Source organism: Perognathus longimembris, chromosome 13, assembly GCF_023159225.1.
Source record: "Perognathus longimembris pacificus isolate PPM17 chromosome 13, ASM2315922v1, whole genome shotgun sequence".
Classification (NCBI taxonomy): Eukaryota; Metazoa; Chordata; class Mammalia; order Rodentia; family Heteromyidae; genus Perognathus; species Perognathus longimembris.
The window spans coordinates 10,971,211-10,986,693 of record NC_063173.1 but is presented as its reverse complement, the minus strand read 5'-3'; the positions used below and the strand labels follow the sequence as shown (position 1 = coordinate 10,986,693).

General features: G+C 37.8%; 1 protein-coding gene across 2 annotated transcripts in view; it reads left to right on the top strand.

Annotated features, from left to right (window-relative positions):
* Positions 1–15,483, top strand: part of Ppme1 (protein phosphatase methylesterase 1) — a 43,524-nt gene that overhangs the window by 349 nt on the left and 27,692 nt on the right. For both annotated transcript variants that reach the window (XM_048360589.1, XM_048360590.1), the window contains exons 2-3: positions 14,068–14,161; positions 14,644–14,736. In XM_048360589.1, coding sequence (XP_048216546.1) covers positions 14,068–14,161; positions 14,644–14,736 — 187 coding nt within the window. The remainder of the gene's footprint in view (positions 1–14,067; positions 14,162–14,643; positions 14,737–15,483) is intronic.

The window sequence follows — 15,483 nt, the reverse complement described above, 5'->3', positions numbered from 1 at the left end:
GAGAGGCCCGACCAGGGAGGCTTAGGATTGGAGGAAATGCTGGCGGCGGCCTGGAGATGTTTAGATGAAGTGGAAGGCAGGTTTGGGGACTACTAGAGGAGGCGCCCAGGCGATAGAAACGAGGGGACAGGTAACGTTGAAGGGAGAAGGGAGTGTGGGAAGGATTGGGGAGGCCCAGATGATGATTTAAGGGACGGGGGTGGGGATGGGGGGGAGCAAACCCTAGGAGAAGGGGTGGGAGAGGTGGAAGGAGCCGAGCTGTGCAAGGGTGAGGGGGTGGGGAGCGGGGATCTGCCAGGCAAGCGGTGAGGAAAATGGGGGAAATGCCTGGGAGAAGAGTTGGAAGGGAATTGGGAAAGGTTGAACCAGGAGTAAGAGGACTGTGTGAGAACTGGGTATTAGAAACGAGGGGGATGGAGAACACCTAAGGCAGAACTGGAGAAGGTTCTAGAGGGAGCTTCCAGAAGTGTGAAGAGGCAGATTCAGGGTGTGGGGGTGGGAGTGTGATTGGAAGATTAGTTCTCTTAAGGGAGAAGCAGGAAGCTGGGGGAATAGGCCTAAGGAAAAGCAGAGAACAACCTATCCAGGAAGACTGTTAAGCGTATAATCAGAATACACTTGAAGTAGACGCTGGGAGAGAAGGGGGGTCGGGCGCGAAGAGGGGCAGTGGGATGACACCTTGTTCAGGGAGTGACCGTGGGTGCTAGAAATTGAGAAATGACTAGGAATAGTGTTGGGTAATTAAAAGCCCTGAAGAGGTAAGGTCTGAGAAGCTTGAAGAGGAAGATTTGCCTCTTACTGATCCAATAGGGCTGGGGAAAGCTATGAAGACTGATCTGTTTCCATGTTTAATCTAAGACTCACAGAATCATTGGGAAAAGCTGTTTACAATAAAAATTTGGGAGGAAACCATTAGAAAAGGAAGATAGCTGTGTTAAAGAGATAAGCTTTGGAAATTTAGTCCATTGTATAGCTTGTGCCAGGTTAGGAGATAGTTGGGTATTGAACATGGGAATGATAGTTGCTGAAAGGCAAAGAAAATTGAATAGGCAAAGAAGGATTCAATGAATATTTGTAGTATTAGGATTTGGGGATTGCTGATTGTAAAGAGAAAAGGGATATGTACTGTATTTGAGATTCAGGAGATAGGTTCTACATATTCTTGGGAAAAGAACTAGAAGAGAGGTACCTTACATTCTAAAGAAATACCAGCAAAAAAAGATAAGGGCAGGAGATGTGGTCCTGTGAAAATTGATTATAGGAATGAAGAGTAAAAAGAATCCTGTAGAGTAAGCTTGAAGGGTAGCAATAGTGGTTGGAAAACACAGAAACTAAGAATCCCAAATTGGGTTCTTTTTTTTTCTTTTTTTTTTCTGTGTTACATGTGAGAAAAAAATGACAGGAAAAGATAGGCCTTTATATATAAGATAAAATAAAAATTGTTTTCCTTATGAAAGGCAGAGAAGTTGGACTACATTATGAATAATGAGTCTGGATATTGACCCCTAAAAGATTATTTAAAAAATCAATCTAGAGCACAAAATTAATATAAAATAGGAACTACAGTGTGGCTCAAGTGGTAGAGTGATATGATCAGAAGTGTTGAGCAGGAGCCAGAAGCCCTGAGTTCAAGCCTGAGAACTGGTATATGTACGCACGCACACACACACACACAAAATAATTAGATTTGATTTAGTTTCTTTTTTGATGTTAATGGGATTAGAACTTGCACTTGTCAGATGATGATTTTACCACTTGAGCCATATCTCCAACCTAGTTATTTTTGATATGCATCATAGTTGCTGCACTGATGTGTGGTGGCGAGAGTCTTGCTATACGTAGCACAAGCTAGCCTCAGACTCGAGATCCTGCTTCAATTTTCTGAGTGCTGAGCTTTGTAGGCATGTGCCATCACACTCAGATTAGTTACTACCTTTATTCAACTAAAATTTGATTTTAATATTTTTGTACAGTTACATAAAATACTGCCTTTTTAGTATTTATGCATGGTTCAGATAAGTTTGGGTAGAGTTCAAGCTTCTTACTTAGTTACAACAAGTTCTCTAAAGATGAAGAAGGGGTGGAGAAGGGGAATGCCACGGGAAAATGTATTAAGATTGTGTGATTGTTAGTAAACCTTCTTTTCAAGTAAATGCACTGCTCTTCTTGACTTAGGTTAGCTGCTTATTATAGAAAAGAAGATTCTTTAGAAATATCTGTTTTGGGGGCTGGGAATGTGGCTTAGTGGTACAGTGTTGCCTGGCATGCATGAAGCTCTGGGTTCGATTCCTCAGCACCACATAAACAGAAAAAGTGGTGCTGTGGGTCAAGAGGTAGAGTGCTAGCCTTGAGCAAAAAGAAGCCAGGGATAGTGCTCAGGCCCTGAGTTCCAAGCTCCAGGACTGCCCCCCCCAAAAGAAATAAATAATCTGGTTTTAATATAAAATTATGTGGAAAATAATAGATATTGGCCAATTTTATATGGTCTTCAAATGGTTTATTTTCCTGTACTATTTCTATTTATTGGTACATATGTAACTATATGTATGCACATAATATAGAGTCCTTGGACCACTAAATCATAAAGCTAAAAGAGAACATATAAATGATCTCATTTCATTACTACATCACATCGTTGAGGAGCCTGAGACTCAGAAGCTGGGGAAATATTTTGTCTTAATAAATGTGGAAACTGGGCTGGGGATATGGCCTAGTGGCAAGAGAGCTTGCCTCGTATACATGAGGCCCTGGGTTCGATTCCCCAGCACCACATATACAGAAAATGGCCAGAAGTGGCGCTGTGACTCAAGTGGCAGAGTGCTAGCCTTGAGAGCAAAAGGAAGCCAGGGACAGAGCTCAGGCCCTGAGTCCAAGGCCCAGGACTGCCCCCCCACAAAAAAAATAAATAAATAAAATAAATAAATGTGGAAACTAGGACTCAACCTTGGCATTAAGGTACAAGCTTCGTGGTTGGACTCTTAAGGATTAAGACTTCGGTCTCTGAGACTCCTGTTTTAGAAACATACTTAACTTCAGTTGCATATGTTATTCCTCTGCAAATACTCTAGGATTCATTCCTTTTTGTTTCCTGATTTATGGTCTCTCATTTGCACCAATTTCAAGCATCCTTTTTTATTTCTACTTCTGTTCACTTGATTTGTTTCTTCCCTTTTTCCACTTCTCTACACTTATTCCCAATTTGTGCCTTTTTCCTTAATAGTCTCTTTCATGACTTAGGCTCTTTTCGTAACATTTTATCTTCCTTTTTCCTAAATCTTATTTATGTATTTTTATGTAATTGCATATTTGGACTTTATTATTTTTCTTGAGTAATCCACCTTTAATGTAGAAATAACTTTTTTTTTTGGCAGAATTTAAAGCCATGCTCAAAACATGATAGAAGAATTGAAACACAATAAAAGAATTGGGTTAGATGATTTCTAATAGCCTGATTCAAATTATATGTAGTTTTTAGTCTTAAAGTCTGCTGCTATAATAGTAAGCCCTATTTACTAGTAATAAATTCTCTAAGCCACCACCTTCATCCAGCCATCTGGTTGCCTTTTTTCCATTCTCTTCAAAGTACTGCTAATGAGGACATTTTTTAAAAGCAGTGATGCCTTGATTTAAATGACTGTCTGCAATTAAAGTTCAGTATTTAGCTCCCACCTCAAGATTCCCAGTCTGGAGAATTTGTGACAACAATGACTAAGACTGCTACTGTGCAGTTCATGACTCATCAATAACTTTTAACAGACTCAGCAGCCTAGTCCGTGTTCCAAGCACCATTGGGCCTATTTTGGTTTGCGGCATTTATTTGAAAACATACAACCTATCTTTCCCTCCCTCCCTCCCTCCCTCCCTCCCTCCCTCTTTCCCTTCCATTTTGCCAATCCTAGGGCTTGAACTCAGGGTCTAGGCACTGTCCATGAGCTTCTTTTGCTGAAGGCTAGCACTCTACTACTTGAGCCACAGCACTACTTGTGGCTTTTTCTGTTTATGTGGTGCTGAGGAATTGAACCCAGGTCTTCATGCATGCTAGGCAAGCACTCTACCCCTAAGCCACCTTCCCAGCTCCATAACCTATATTTCTTAATCCTTGTTCTCTCAGGGAAAAAATTGCTTCTCTCTCACTTCATTCCCTTCTTGCCTTAGTAATTGGTCATATAATGTCATTAGATTTGGTGATTTTTCTCCTAGCAGGCCTCCATCATCACATTGTAGGCAAGCTGTACATGCTTTATGCTCCCTTGGACCTCTGCGGATGTGACACCTCTCTGACTTGTAGTTATTGGCCAGCTGTCTGCTTCTCAAGACTATGGAGTTCTTATTTATTTATTTATTTTAGCCAGTTCTGGGCCTTGGACTCAGGGCCTGAGCTCTGTCCCTGGCTTTTTGCTCAAGGCTAGCACTCTGCCAACTTGAGCCACAGCGCCATTTCTGTCCTTTTCTATATATGTGGTGCTGGGGAATCGAACCCAGGGCTTCATGTATATGAGGCAAGCACTCTTGCCACTAGGCCATATTCCCAGCCCCAACTATGGAGTTCTTTAGGATAGTATTTTTGTCTGAATTTCCCTGGAGCTTTGTTTTATATGTTAGCTACTTAAGTGCTGATCAGATAAGAAACCCAAAATATTGAATGTGTTTATCCCCATTCCATGAAAACATCCCTATTTTCCCACTAGTTCCATTAAGGTAGTATAACTGGAGTGATAGTTACCCTTTTTTCCTGAAAGCTTGTTACACTTCTTTGTAGAATTATCTACCTCATTTCAAGACTAGCTTTTAGGTGAAATGTTATAAAACTTTAGAAAACCTTAGGTAAAATGCTTATAAAACTTGAATTTGAGATTTAAAATAGTCATATGGTTGAAACTCATGCATGTAACTGTTCTCTATCATGAAGATTCATTCCTGTTTTATTTTATGAAAATTTAATAATTTGTTTCTTCTTTGATTCCCCATACATAAAGCAAGTCCCTAGATAAGGGGTAATACCTATTAGCAATTATTTTCAAACTAAGATTGTTGTATTTTTTCCCTTACATAGTTTATCTCTGATTTATTGGGTAAAGAATATTTTCCAAGGGAGGTGGCACCTCTTTGGTAACTGCCAAATAAAGGGACCATAGTGAGCAGTCTATATTTATTTGTTTGTCTATTGTGCTGGGAACTGGGGCTTGAACTCAGGGCCTCATCCTATCACTTGGCTTTTTCCACTCAAAGCTGATGCTTCCCACTTGAGTCGCATCTCCACTTCTGGCATTTTGTTGGGTAATTGGTGATATGAGCCTCATGGACTTTAATGCCCTTGTTGGCATTGATCCTTGATCTGCATATCTCAGCCTAGTAGCTGAGGATTGCAGGCATATCCACCAGTGCTTGACAATAGTCTATTTTTAAAGGGTAGCATTAAAGCTCCCTGGCAATGTCATTTACCCAATTAAAAAAATTTGGGTACTGAATCCCTACCACTAAGCTACATACACAGTCTACCCAAATGTTTTGGCTCATACCACTTGCCAAGTTTATTTTGTTTGCACTGCCTCCCTTTAACATTTTTTTCAAGTCCTTTTTATTATTTTGTCAAACTTACCTATAGTAAATATATGTTTCCCAGTAAATTTAGAGCTCCTAGAGTTTAAGAATCTCTCTGTATTTTTTTTTTGGTTTTTTTTTTTTTTTTTGGCCAGTCCTGGGGCTTGAACTCAGGGCCTGAGCACTGTCCCTGGCTTCTTTTTGTTCAAGGCTAGCACTCTACCACTTGAGCCACAGCACCACTTATGCATGGTGCTGAGGAATCAAACCCAGGGCTTCATGTATATAAGGCAAGCCCTCTACCACTAGGCCATATTCCCAGCTCCTCTCTTCGTATTTTTTATGCCTTTTATAGTAGCATAGTTAAGTAAATGTTTTATGAAACTTGATTTGGTAGATACACAACATTCATGTTAAATGAATCGTGAGTTTTACCTGGATAGTCCAGCCTTCTCTGATGCTCTTCTCTCTGTCTCTGTCTCTTTCTCTCTTTTCTGTGTGGTGTATGAGGTGTGTGTGTGTGTGTGTGCGTGTGTGTGTGTTTATGGGAGAGAGTGCATGCATGCATGCACACATGCCTATATTGGGCCTTGAACTCAGGGATTCACACTCTTTGCTTTCTTGCTCACAGAGCTCTACCACTTAAGCCATGCCTCTAGTCCAGTTTTTTTGCTGGTTAATTGGAAATGAAGTGTCACAGATCTTTCTGCCTAGGCTGGCTTCAAGTTTCAGTCCTTCAGGTCTCAGCCTTCTGAGTTGCTACGATTACAATATGGGCCCCCAGTGCCCACCCCACTTTTCTAGGTGTGTGTGTGTGTGTGTGTGTGTGTGTGTGTGTGTGTGTGTGTGTGTGTAGAAATTCTCATCAATATCCAGGATTGGCAACTTTTTTCTGTGAAGGCCAGGTAATGAATAATTTAGGTTTTACAAGTCATATAGTCCTCTCTTGTAAGGATAGCCATAGTCAATAAATATGTCAGTGAGTGAGTGTACTTGGGTTCCAATAACACTTTATTTTTGGACAATGAAATTTGGTTACCAACTAATTTTCTTTGTTGTTGTTGGTGGTGGTGAGTGTGTGCGCGCATGTGTGTGTGCCAGTAGTGAAGCTTGAACTCAAGTGCCTCACACTCAGTGTTTTCTGCTCCAGACTAACACACTCTTCCGTACCTGAGCTATAAATTCACTTCCAGCTTTTTGCTTATTAATTAGAGAGATAAGAAGCATTCAGTTTTATCTTCCCATGATGACTTTAAACTGGAATCCTCAGATCTGAGTAGCCCCAGGTACCTGACTTGTTTTTTTGTTTGAATTGGAGTCCAAAAAAACTTCATACTTTGATTACATAATTTTCACATGCCATTAGACTCTTGTTCTTTTTCCCTTAAACTTAAAGATAGGTTTTAAATTCAATAAGCCAGGATTCTTTGTCTTGGATATTTGGAGCTGTAGGTTGGTAAAAAGAATATACCATAACAGGAGAATAGGAAATTGGATTGGCGGCATGGCTCAGTTGGTAGAATGCTAGACAATGAGTGAAAGAAAGCATCAGATACTGAGTAAGAGTCCCAGTGAGAAAACAGGAGAAATCAAAACTTATTAGGACACAATACAAGAGATATAGCATGCAGTTAGGCAGAAGATCATTCATACACAGAAAGGTTGAGAGTAGATCTTATGCCTTTGTTTAAGCTACCTTTGATTACTATCTCCCTTTCAGTGGACTCTATTAAAAACTGACTTTCTTGGACCATGGTTCAAAGTTTGTACATGTGGAAACATCTTGAGAGCTCAGTTTTACATCTTTAATCCAGCTGGTCCATTTCATAGACTTGACTTATTTTTGCATTCGATCACCATGGCCTTTAGTAGTTTTCTCTCTGCCATGTCTTATTAAATGAGGTTTCTTCTGCATTTTCTTACTGGCTTCTCCATGTAACAAATAACTGGTGAGAACTTGACCTTATTTTCTTAAAATGTCGATAATATTAAACTCACAGAAGTTTTAGGAAAAAATGAGATGGTGTATATGTAGAATCATTGAAATTATAAAGCAATATAGTGGAAACTTAATTACTATATTTCATCAGTCTAGGATACATTTCTTTTCATAGAAGAATATATAAAATGATAATCTTAACATGTTGTTACTCAAGTTAACAGTTCTACTGCCTATGAGTTAACCACAAAATTAACATCAAAACTTTCCAGAAAGATGCTGACAAATCAGAGAAAATCTTGGGAGACATGTAATGAGTTGGTTTAAAACACAGATCAGTTTATGGGTACTGTCCTTTAGCTTTTTTGCTCAGAGCTAGCACTCTATTACTACTTGAGCCATGCCTCCAATTCTAGCTTTTTGGTGGTAAATCAGAGATAAAAGACTCATGGATTTTTTTTCCTGCCTAGACTAGCTTACATCCTTAGATCTCAGCCTTCTGAATAGTTAGGATTACAAGTGTGAACCACCAGTGCCTGGTTTAGATTATTTTTGATCTCTCAAATTTTATACCATTGGTTTTTATATCATGTAAATGCTATTACCATGCCCTTAAAAAAAAAACAGCATCAGTTAGTTGTAATAAGGTTTAGGGGGGATTTCATCCCCACTCCCACAAGTTTAATTGGGATATAAGGCCTCTTAACTGTGTTCTTTAAAATATCTTGACTATTCTGGTTCCCTTTGGTTTCTGAAACGTATGAATTGTAGGGTGAAATTTTTAGCTGAAAATTTCATAGGCATTGCTTAAATTTGAAAATCTATTTGGGAAATATGGCCATTTTAACATTATTAACTTTTCATATGATGAACATGGGATCTCTTTCCTTTTACTGTCATCTTGAATTTATTCCACAATGCTGTATAGATTTCACTGCACTAATCTTGCACTTATATTTATTCCTAAACATTTTGTTCTACTATAAAGGGATTTATTTTCTTAATTTGAGTTTTGCATTGTTCACTGCAACTATATACAGATAAAACAGATTTTTGTATATTGATCTTATAATTCTGCAACTTTATGAAATTGTTCTCATAGTTTTGTAGTGGCTTCTTTAGGTGTTTCTCCCCTCCCCCCTAGATACTATAGAATACATGCTGATTAGAACTTCCAAGTTTAATCACTGCTTCTGCTGTTATTCTGAAATAAAACAAAGAGTTTAAGAACCTGGGTCAGGTGCAGTAATAACACCCAATTGCACCCTTGAAATTTATTTTTAAAAAACATTTTTTACATGGCAGGGAGGGAAATTAAAGTTGCTAAGTTAGCTAACTTTAAGATAGATTATTGCTCAATTTTCTAGGCAGACCCAAAGTATCTTTGCAAGTATGGTTTAAAGAAGAGGGACACTGGAGAACAGGTCAGAATCTGAATGATACTTGAAACTGCTACATTACTTGCTGTTTTTAAAAATGGAAGATGAACCTATAAGCCCAGAATACAGGCATCTGGAGATGGTATTTAGATGTCATTCTAGAAGAACTTCAATAACTTACAATTGTGTTGTAGACTGCTTGTAGGTCTTTAAAATAGATAGAACTATCAGTAATTAAGACAGAATCATAAAATTCATATGGTAACACAAAACTCCTTGAGTAGCCAAAATCATTCCTGAGCATGATGAGTAATGATCATAATACCTAATTTCAGTTTTATTACAGAACTATAATAGAAAAATAACATGGTACTGGTACAAAAAAATAGACATGTGGAATAGAATAAAGGACCTAGAAAAGAGCTTACACAGTCCTAGCCACCTGGTTCTCTATAAAGTTACCAAAACATACACTGGAGAAAGCATACATTTAACAAATAGTGTTGGGATAACTGTATATCCATGTGGAGAAGACGGTAACTAGATTACTTACTATCTCTCGTGTTCAAAAATCAAAGCTAGGTACAGTGACTCTCTTCTAATTCTAGATTTTTAGGAGTCAGAAATCAGGAATTTTCTGCCCTGGTTTAACTGGCTTCAAACCTTAATCCTCGACCTTCATATCTCAGCCTCCTAAGTAGCTAGATTAAGTATCTTCATATTTCATATCTCAGCCACGTAAGTAGTCTAGCAATATGTGAGATTTTTACTTTTTATTTTTTATTTTTGCCGGTCCTGGGGTTGAACTCTCGGCCTGGGCACTGTCCCTCAGCTCTTCAGCTCAAGGCTTGTGCTCTACCACTTTGAGCTACAGTGCCACTATGGTTTTCTGGTGGCTAATTGGAGACAAGAGTCTCACGGACTTTCCTGCCTAGGCTGGCTTTGAACTGAGATCTTCAGATCTCAGCCTCCTGAGTAGCTAGGGTTATGGGTGTGAGCCACTGGCACCTGGCAGTATGTGAGATCTTTACAGATTTATTTACTCTGTGTTTTACGCTTTTTTTCATGGTTACTAGCTGTGAAACTTTTATCTCTCTGTAACTAACAATATAGTAAAAAGTGCATATAGTTTTAATGAAGAGTTTTTAATTTTGGTGAAATCTACATTCTGAGTCTTTTATTATTTCTGCTTTTGGGATTGTATCAGAAATTGTTGCCTAACCTGTGACCATAACTTTTTAAATTTTTTAATTTTTTACTGTTTTATAATTTCAGTTCTTTTATTTAGGTTGATGGTTCCCATTGCTTTATGTGTATGGCATAAAGGAGTTCCGTTTCATACTTTTGCATATAGATATTTAGTTGTCCCAACATCTTTTCAAGAAAGATTATGATTTCCCCATTAAATTGTCATGGCTTCTTTTTAAAAATTATTAATAAATGTTAAAGTTTTTCCTAGATTGTAGAGTCTATTATTCACTTGTTACTCAGTTGTCTATTATTCTGTATGTTACTACTTTTCCCTCTACTGCAGTCCCTATTAGTGTTGTTTTGTCATGTCCCATTTTCTTTTTTATTTTTTTTGGCCAGTCCTGGGGCTTGGACTCAGGGCCTGAGCACTGTCCCTGGCTTCTTTTTGCTCTAGCCACAGCACCACTTCTGGCCGTTTTCTGTATATGTGGTGCTGGGAAATTGAACCCAGGGCCTCATGTATACGAGGCAAGCACTCTTGCCACTAGGCCATATCCCCAGCCCCCATGTCCCATTTTCTTTTACTGTAAACCCTATTAAGCTTAAGGGACTTAAATTTATTAGCCTCAAAGCCACTTAAGCATAATAATAAGTATTTACTGATATACTAAGCTAAGTGTTTTATGCACATCAACTCATTTCATATGATGTGTCAGACTCTGGGAAAACATTGGTGAAAAATATGGGAGATGTTCTCATGAATCTCACATAAGTACCAAATTAGGTGGGATAACTAGAGAATAATAACAAATACTGAAATACAATAATTTTATTATATTACTTTATCATTTATTTTTAATGACATTGTATGATTAAAAATAGAATAAGCTAATTTCACAGTGATGAGAGGGCTACCTTATTCCTTATAACAACACACTTTATAAAGTTGATAATATAACCCCATCTGACATGAAAAACTCAGCTTGGAGAAATTTAGTGACTTGTTTAAGGTCACAGAGTTAATAAAGGCAGAATGAGGTTATGAAAATAAGCCTTTAGTTGGTAGCAGATGCAGTAATTTTAGGTTTAGAAGCTATTGAAAGTAGAGTATCTCATCAGTCATTTTTCTGCTGAAAGTAGGTTATTGAGGTCACAGTTCAGGCCATCGGCTATACATTTGACTTTTTAGATGGGTTTCTTCTTTTTTTTTTTTCTCATGACATTTTGAATATGGTCTGTGATCACAGCAAAGATCTTTATTTTTTTTTAATTTTAATTTTTATTTTTGGCCAGTCCTGGGCCTTGGACTCAGGGCCTGAGCACTGTCCCTGGCTTCTTCCCGCTCAAGGCTAGCACTCTGCCACTTGAGCCACAGCGCCTCTTCTGGCCGTTTTTTCTGTATATGTGGTGCTGGGGAATCGAACCTAGGGCCTCGTGTATCCGAGGCAGGCACTCTTGCCACTAGGCTATATCCCCAGCCCAGCAAAGATCTTTAAACTCATTTGATTCACCTGATTTAGGCCAAAGCCAGATTTTCTTCATGTCTGTTATATTACCATTTTATTTCTTCAGTCAAACTTCTTCCTCTAATAGCAGGAAAGGGGGTAACATACATTTTGTCAGGTTAAAAATAAATTTTATTCAGATAAAAACAATTTGTATGTATTTACCTACTTAGTAGTTTTTTGTTTACAAATAGTATGGGTTATTAATCTAACTTTGGGATTAATATTGATTCTGCCAGTCATGCTTCATATCTTGAACATTTCTTATATTTGTTGATTGCCTTTGAAGAGGTCTTTCTTGCTTTCTTTCCTTCCTTTTAAATTCTATTGCCATTCAAGACTTCCATACTTTCCTAGCAAGGTTACAATGAAGTCCATCTTGTACTTTCATCATTTTTTAAAAATACTTTCATCTGTATGTTTTATATACTTTCCATATAATGTACTCACTTTCTATAATACTGTACAAACCATCTTTGACTTTTGTGCCACTTCCAAGAAAACGAATGTCTGTCTTGTCTGTCTCTATCTCTCAATTGTCAATATTTTTTAAAGTTCCCAAAATGATTTCATTGTTATAAAGATTGATTTGAATCAATGCCTGGATCAGAGTAGATGTTCAATACTGTAAATGCATCACTGTTGACAAAATACATCTCTGACCACCTAGCTTCTCCCGTGTAATTCTTTTCAGTATTATGGACAACAAGAATGTTTCTTCAGTTTAAAGTGTCTTTGTCTTATATTTTATATTCAGCCTCATGACATATACAGGAGGATGTTTGACAAAATGTAATGTGCTACTGATAAAGTTCTGAATTTCTGTTACTGGGAAGAGTAGTATGGAAATAGGGAAAGGTGCAAGATTTCTCTCCTGTGTCTCATCCAAGGATAAAGAGTAGTTTGAAAATGTGTAACCTGGGTTGGGGATGTGGCTTAGTGGTGGAGTGCTTGCCTAGCATGCATGAAAGTCCTAAGTTTGATTCCTCAGTACCACAAAAAAAGCTGGAAGTGGCACTGTCGCTCAAGTGGTAGAGTGCTAGCCTTGAGCAAAATTCAGGGACAGTGAGTGCCTAGGCCCTTAGTTTAAGCCCCAGAACTGGCAAAAAAAAAAAAAAAAGTATAACTTATTGATTGTTTCTGTCTTAAAATGTATGCTTTTTATGATTTTATTTTTTTGCCAGTCCTGAGGCTTAAACTCGGCATCTAGGTTCTGTCCCTGAGCTGCTTTTGCTCAAGGCTAGTGCTCTACTTGAGCTACATAGGCTCTACTTCCAGCTTTTTCTGAGTAGTTTATTGGAGATAAAGAGTCCCATGGATTTTCCTGCTGGGACTGGCTTCAAACTAGATCCTCAGATCTCAGCCTCCTGAGTAGCTAGGATTATAGGTGTGAGCTACCAGCACCCTGGCTTTATGATCATTTTTAAAAAGCAGATATTAAAAAGAAATCTCCACTGAAATATATCTCTTATTTTTTGCCATGATTCCTATTTCCCAGGTATGATCAATTTTGTGCTAATATCCTTCCAGAAATAGTCTGAAACATATCTGAAAAGTTATGTTCATATATCCCTCTTTTTTTCCCCCCCCTGGTACTAGGGTTAGAACTCAGGGCCTTGAGTTCTCACCATAATTTTTCACTGATAGTTGACACTCAGTTCTAACTTTTTTCTGGATAATTGGAGATAGGAGTCTCAAGTATTTGTCTGCCTGGGGTAGATTCAAACTGAACATCTCAGATCTTAGCCTTCTGAGTAGGTCAGAGTGTAGGTGTGAGCCACCAGCATCTTGTGTACCTACTTTTTAATACAAGTGGTAGCCTGTATATCACGTGTGTAGTTGTTTCTTGTAGTTATGCATCCATATATAAAGAACTTTTATCTGTTACACATTTCTTTTTTGCAATTAAACATTTCTGTGTACTACAACTTAATCATTCCTCTCATGAATATTTAGGTTGTTCCTGTTTCCTCTTGCTGTACATCAAGTGTTATATTGGATAGATAAATCATTTCACTTCTATATGAGCAGATCTTCAGATAAATTCCTCAAACTAACTTCAAGAGATTGATGTCACTTAGCCTTCTGTGTAGGTCATACATTGACACGTTGGGAAATAGCAAGCATGAAAGGGTATAAGATTGAAAATGTAAGGGAATAATAGTGACCAAAAGTTGTAGGAAGAACAATATTAGAATAGAAATTAGCCCATAGCCAAGATCAAGGAGAAAGAACTAGATGATTTTGTGAGGTACATATACACAAAATTTGTGATTAAAATTTACTAATGAATTGTAAGATTTTTATGAAATCCTAAAATTTTTACTCTTAAATCTATAGTTGAACTTATAAACACATTTTAATATGATGCTTTCTCATATGAACTCTTACAATCTTTGAGAGAAAATACTCTTTCTACTTTCAAGTTTCACTTTTATTTGTTCTCATACATAACTAATTTTCATTTGAAATGTGTATATATGTCTCTTACTTTCTTTTTTTTCCCCCTTAGCCCTGGAAGAAAGCGGGACTTTTCCCCTGTTTCATGGAGTCAATATTTTGAATCCATGGAAGACGTGGAAGTAGACAATGAAACTGGCAAGGATATATCCTTTATAAAGTAGTTCATTCATAAGTAAGCTTATGGTGTTGTTTTATAAGACTTGTATAGATACATTTATTTCATTTTATTCTCCACCTGTTCTTTGTACAGCATAGAATATTATCTATCTATAAGTCTATGCCATTATCTAATTGTCTAATGCATTTCCTGAAACTGGTATACCTCATGGAGGTCAGAGGAAGTTTAAGGAGTCAAGTTTGTAGCATTGATTTTACTTCTGGAAACCAGGGAATATGTCTTCATGAGATAAATGGGAAGAATTATTTTTAATTGAAAAAAAAAAAAAGATCTAACTGGTCCCAGACTTAAACAACATTGATATCTCAGAAACATCTATTTAAGTTTCCTTAAGCTTGAATATTTACAGTTTTACATGTAGCTACCTAGATTTTGTAGTCAGTATTGATATGATTAATTTTAAGAACCTCAGTAACAAACAAATATGTTATCTTTAACTGTTCATACACTTTTCGAATTTACAAGAGTGGCTCCGAAGGTCCAGTCCTACTTTTATTGCATGGAGGAGGCCATTCTGCCCTTTCCTGGGCTGTGTTCACAGTAAGTTGTTAATAGTAGTTGATGTTAGTGCAATTGTTTTCTTCTGGATAAATTCCCAAACTTGTTTGTGTGTGTGTATCTGTATGTGTATCGTGTGTGTGTGTGTGTGTGTGTGTGTGTGTGTATGAAATGGATGTTTTATTTAGGTGCTTTAGAAAGTCTGTCTCCTCCAGCATCTACATGGTACTCTGTATATGGAAAGATCTTACAAATATTAGAAAAAAAATTTTTTTTTTTTTTGCTGGTCTTGGGCTTGAATTCAGGTCCTGGGCTCTGTCTGTCCCTGAGCTCCTTTAGCTCAAGACTAGTGCTCTACCACTTGAGCCACTTCTGACCTTTTTTGAGAAGTTTATTGGAGATAAGAGTCTCATGCACTTTCCTGCTCTGGCTAGCTTTGAAACACGTTCCTCAGATCTCAGCCTCCTCCGGAGTAGCTAATATTACAGGCATGAGCCACCAGTGCCGAGCTCCTGAGCTTCTTTTTGCTCAAGGCTAGCACACTGCTACTTGAGCCACAGTGCCACTTCTGGCTTCTTCTGAGTAGGTTCCTGGAGATAAGAATCTCATGGACTTACCTGCCTGGGCTGGCTTTGAACTGTGATCCTCAGATCCTAGCCTCCTGACTAGCTGGAATTACAAGTGTCAAGCACCAGAGCCTAGCCAACATTTCTTTTTTTTTTTTAAAGTGATTATTTATATACTTTTTTTTTTGGCACTTGTAAGCTAATAGAAAGTAAATAATATCTG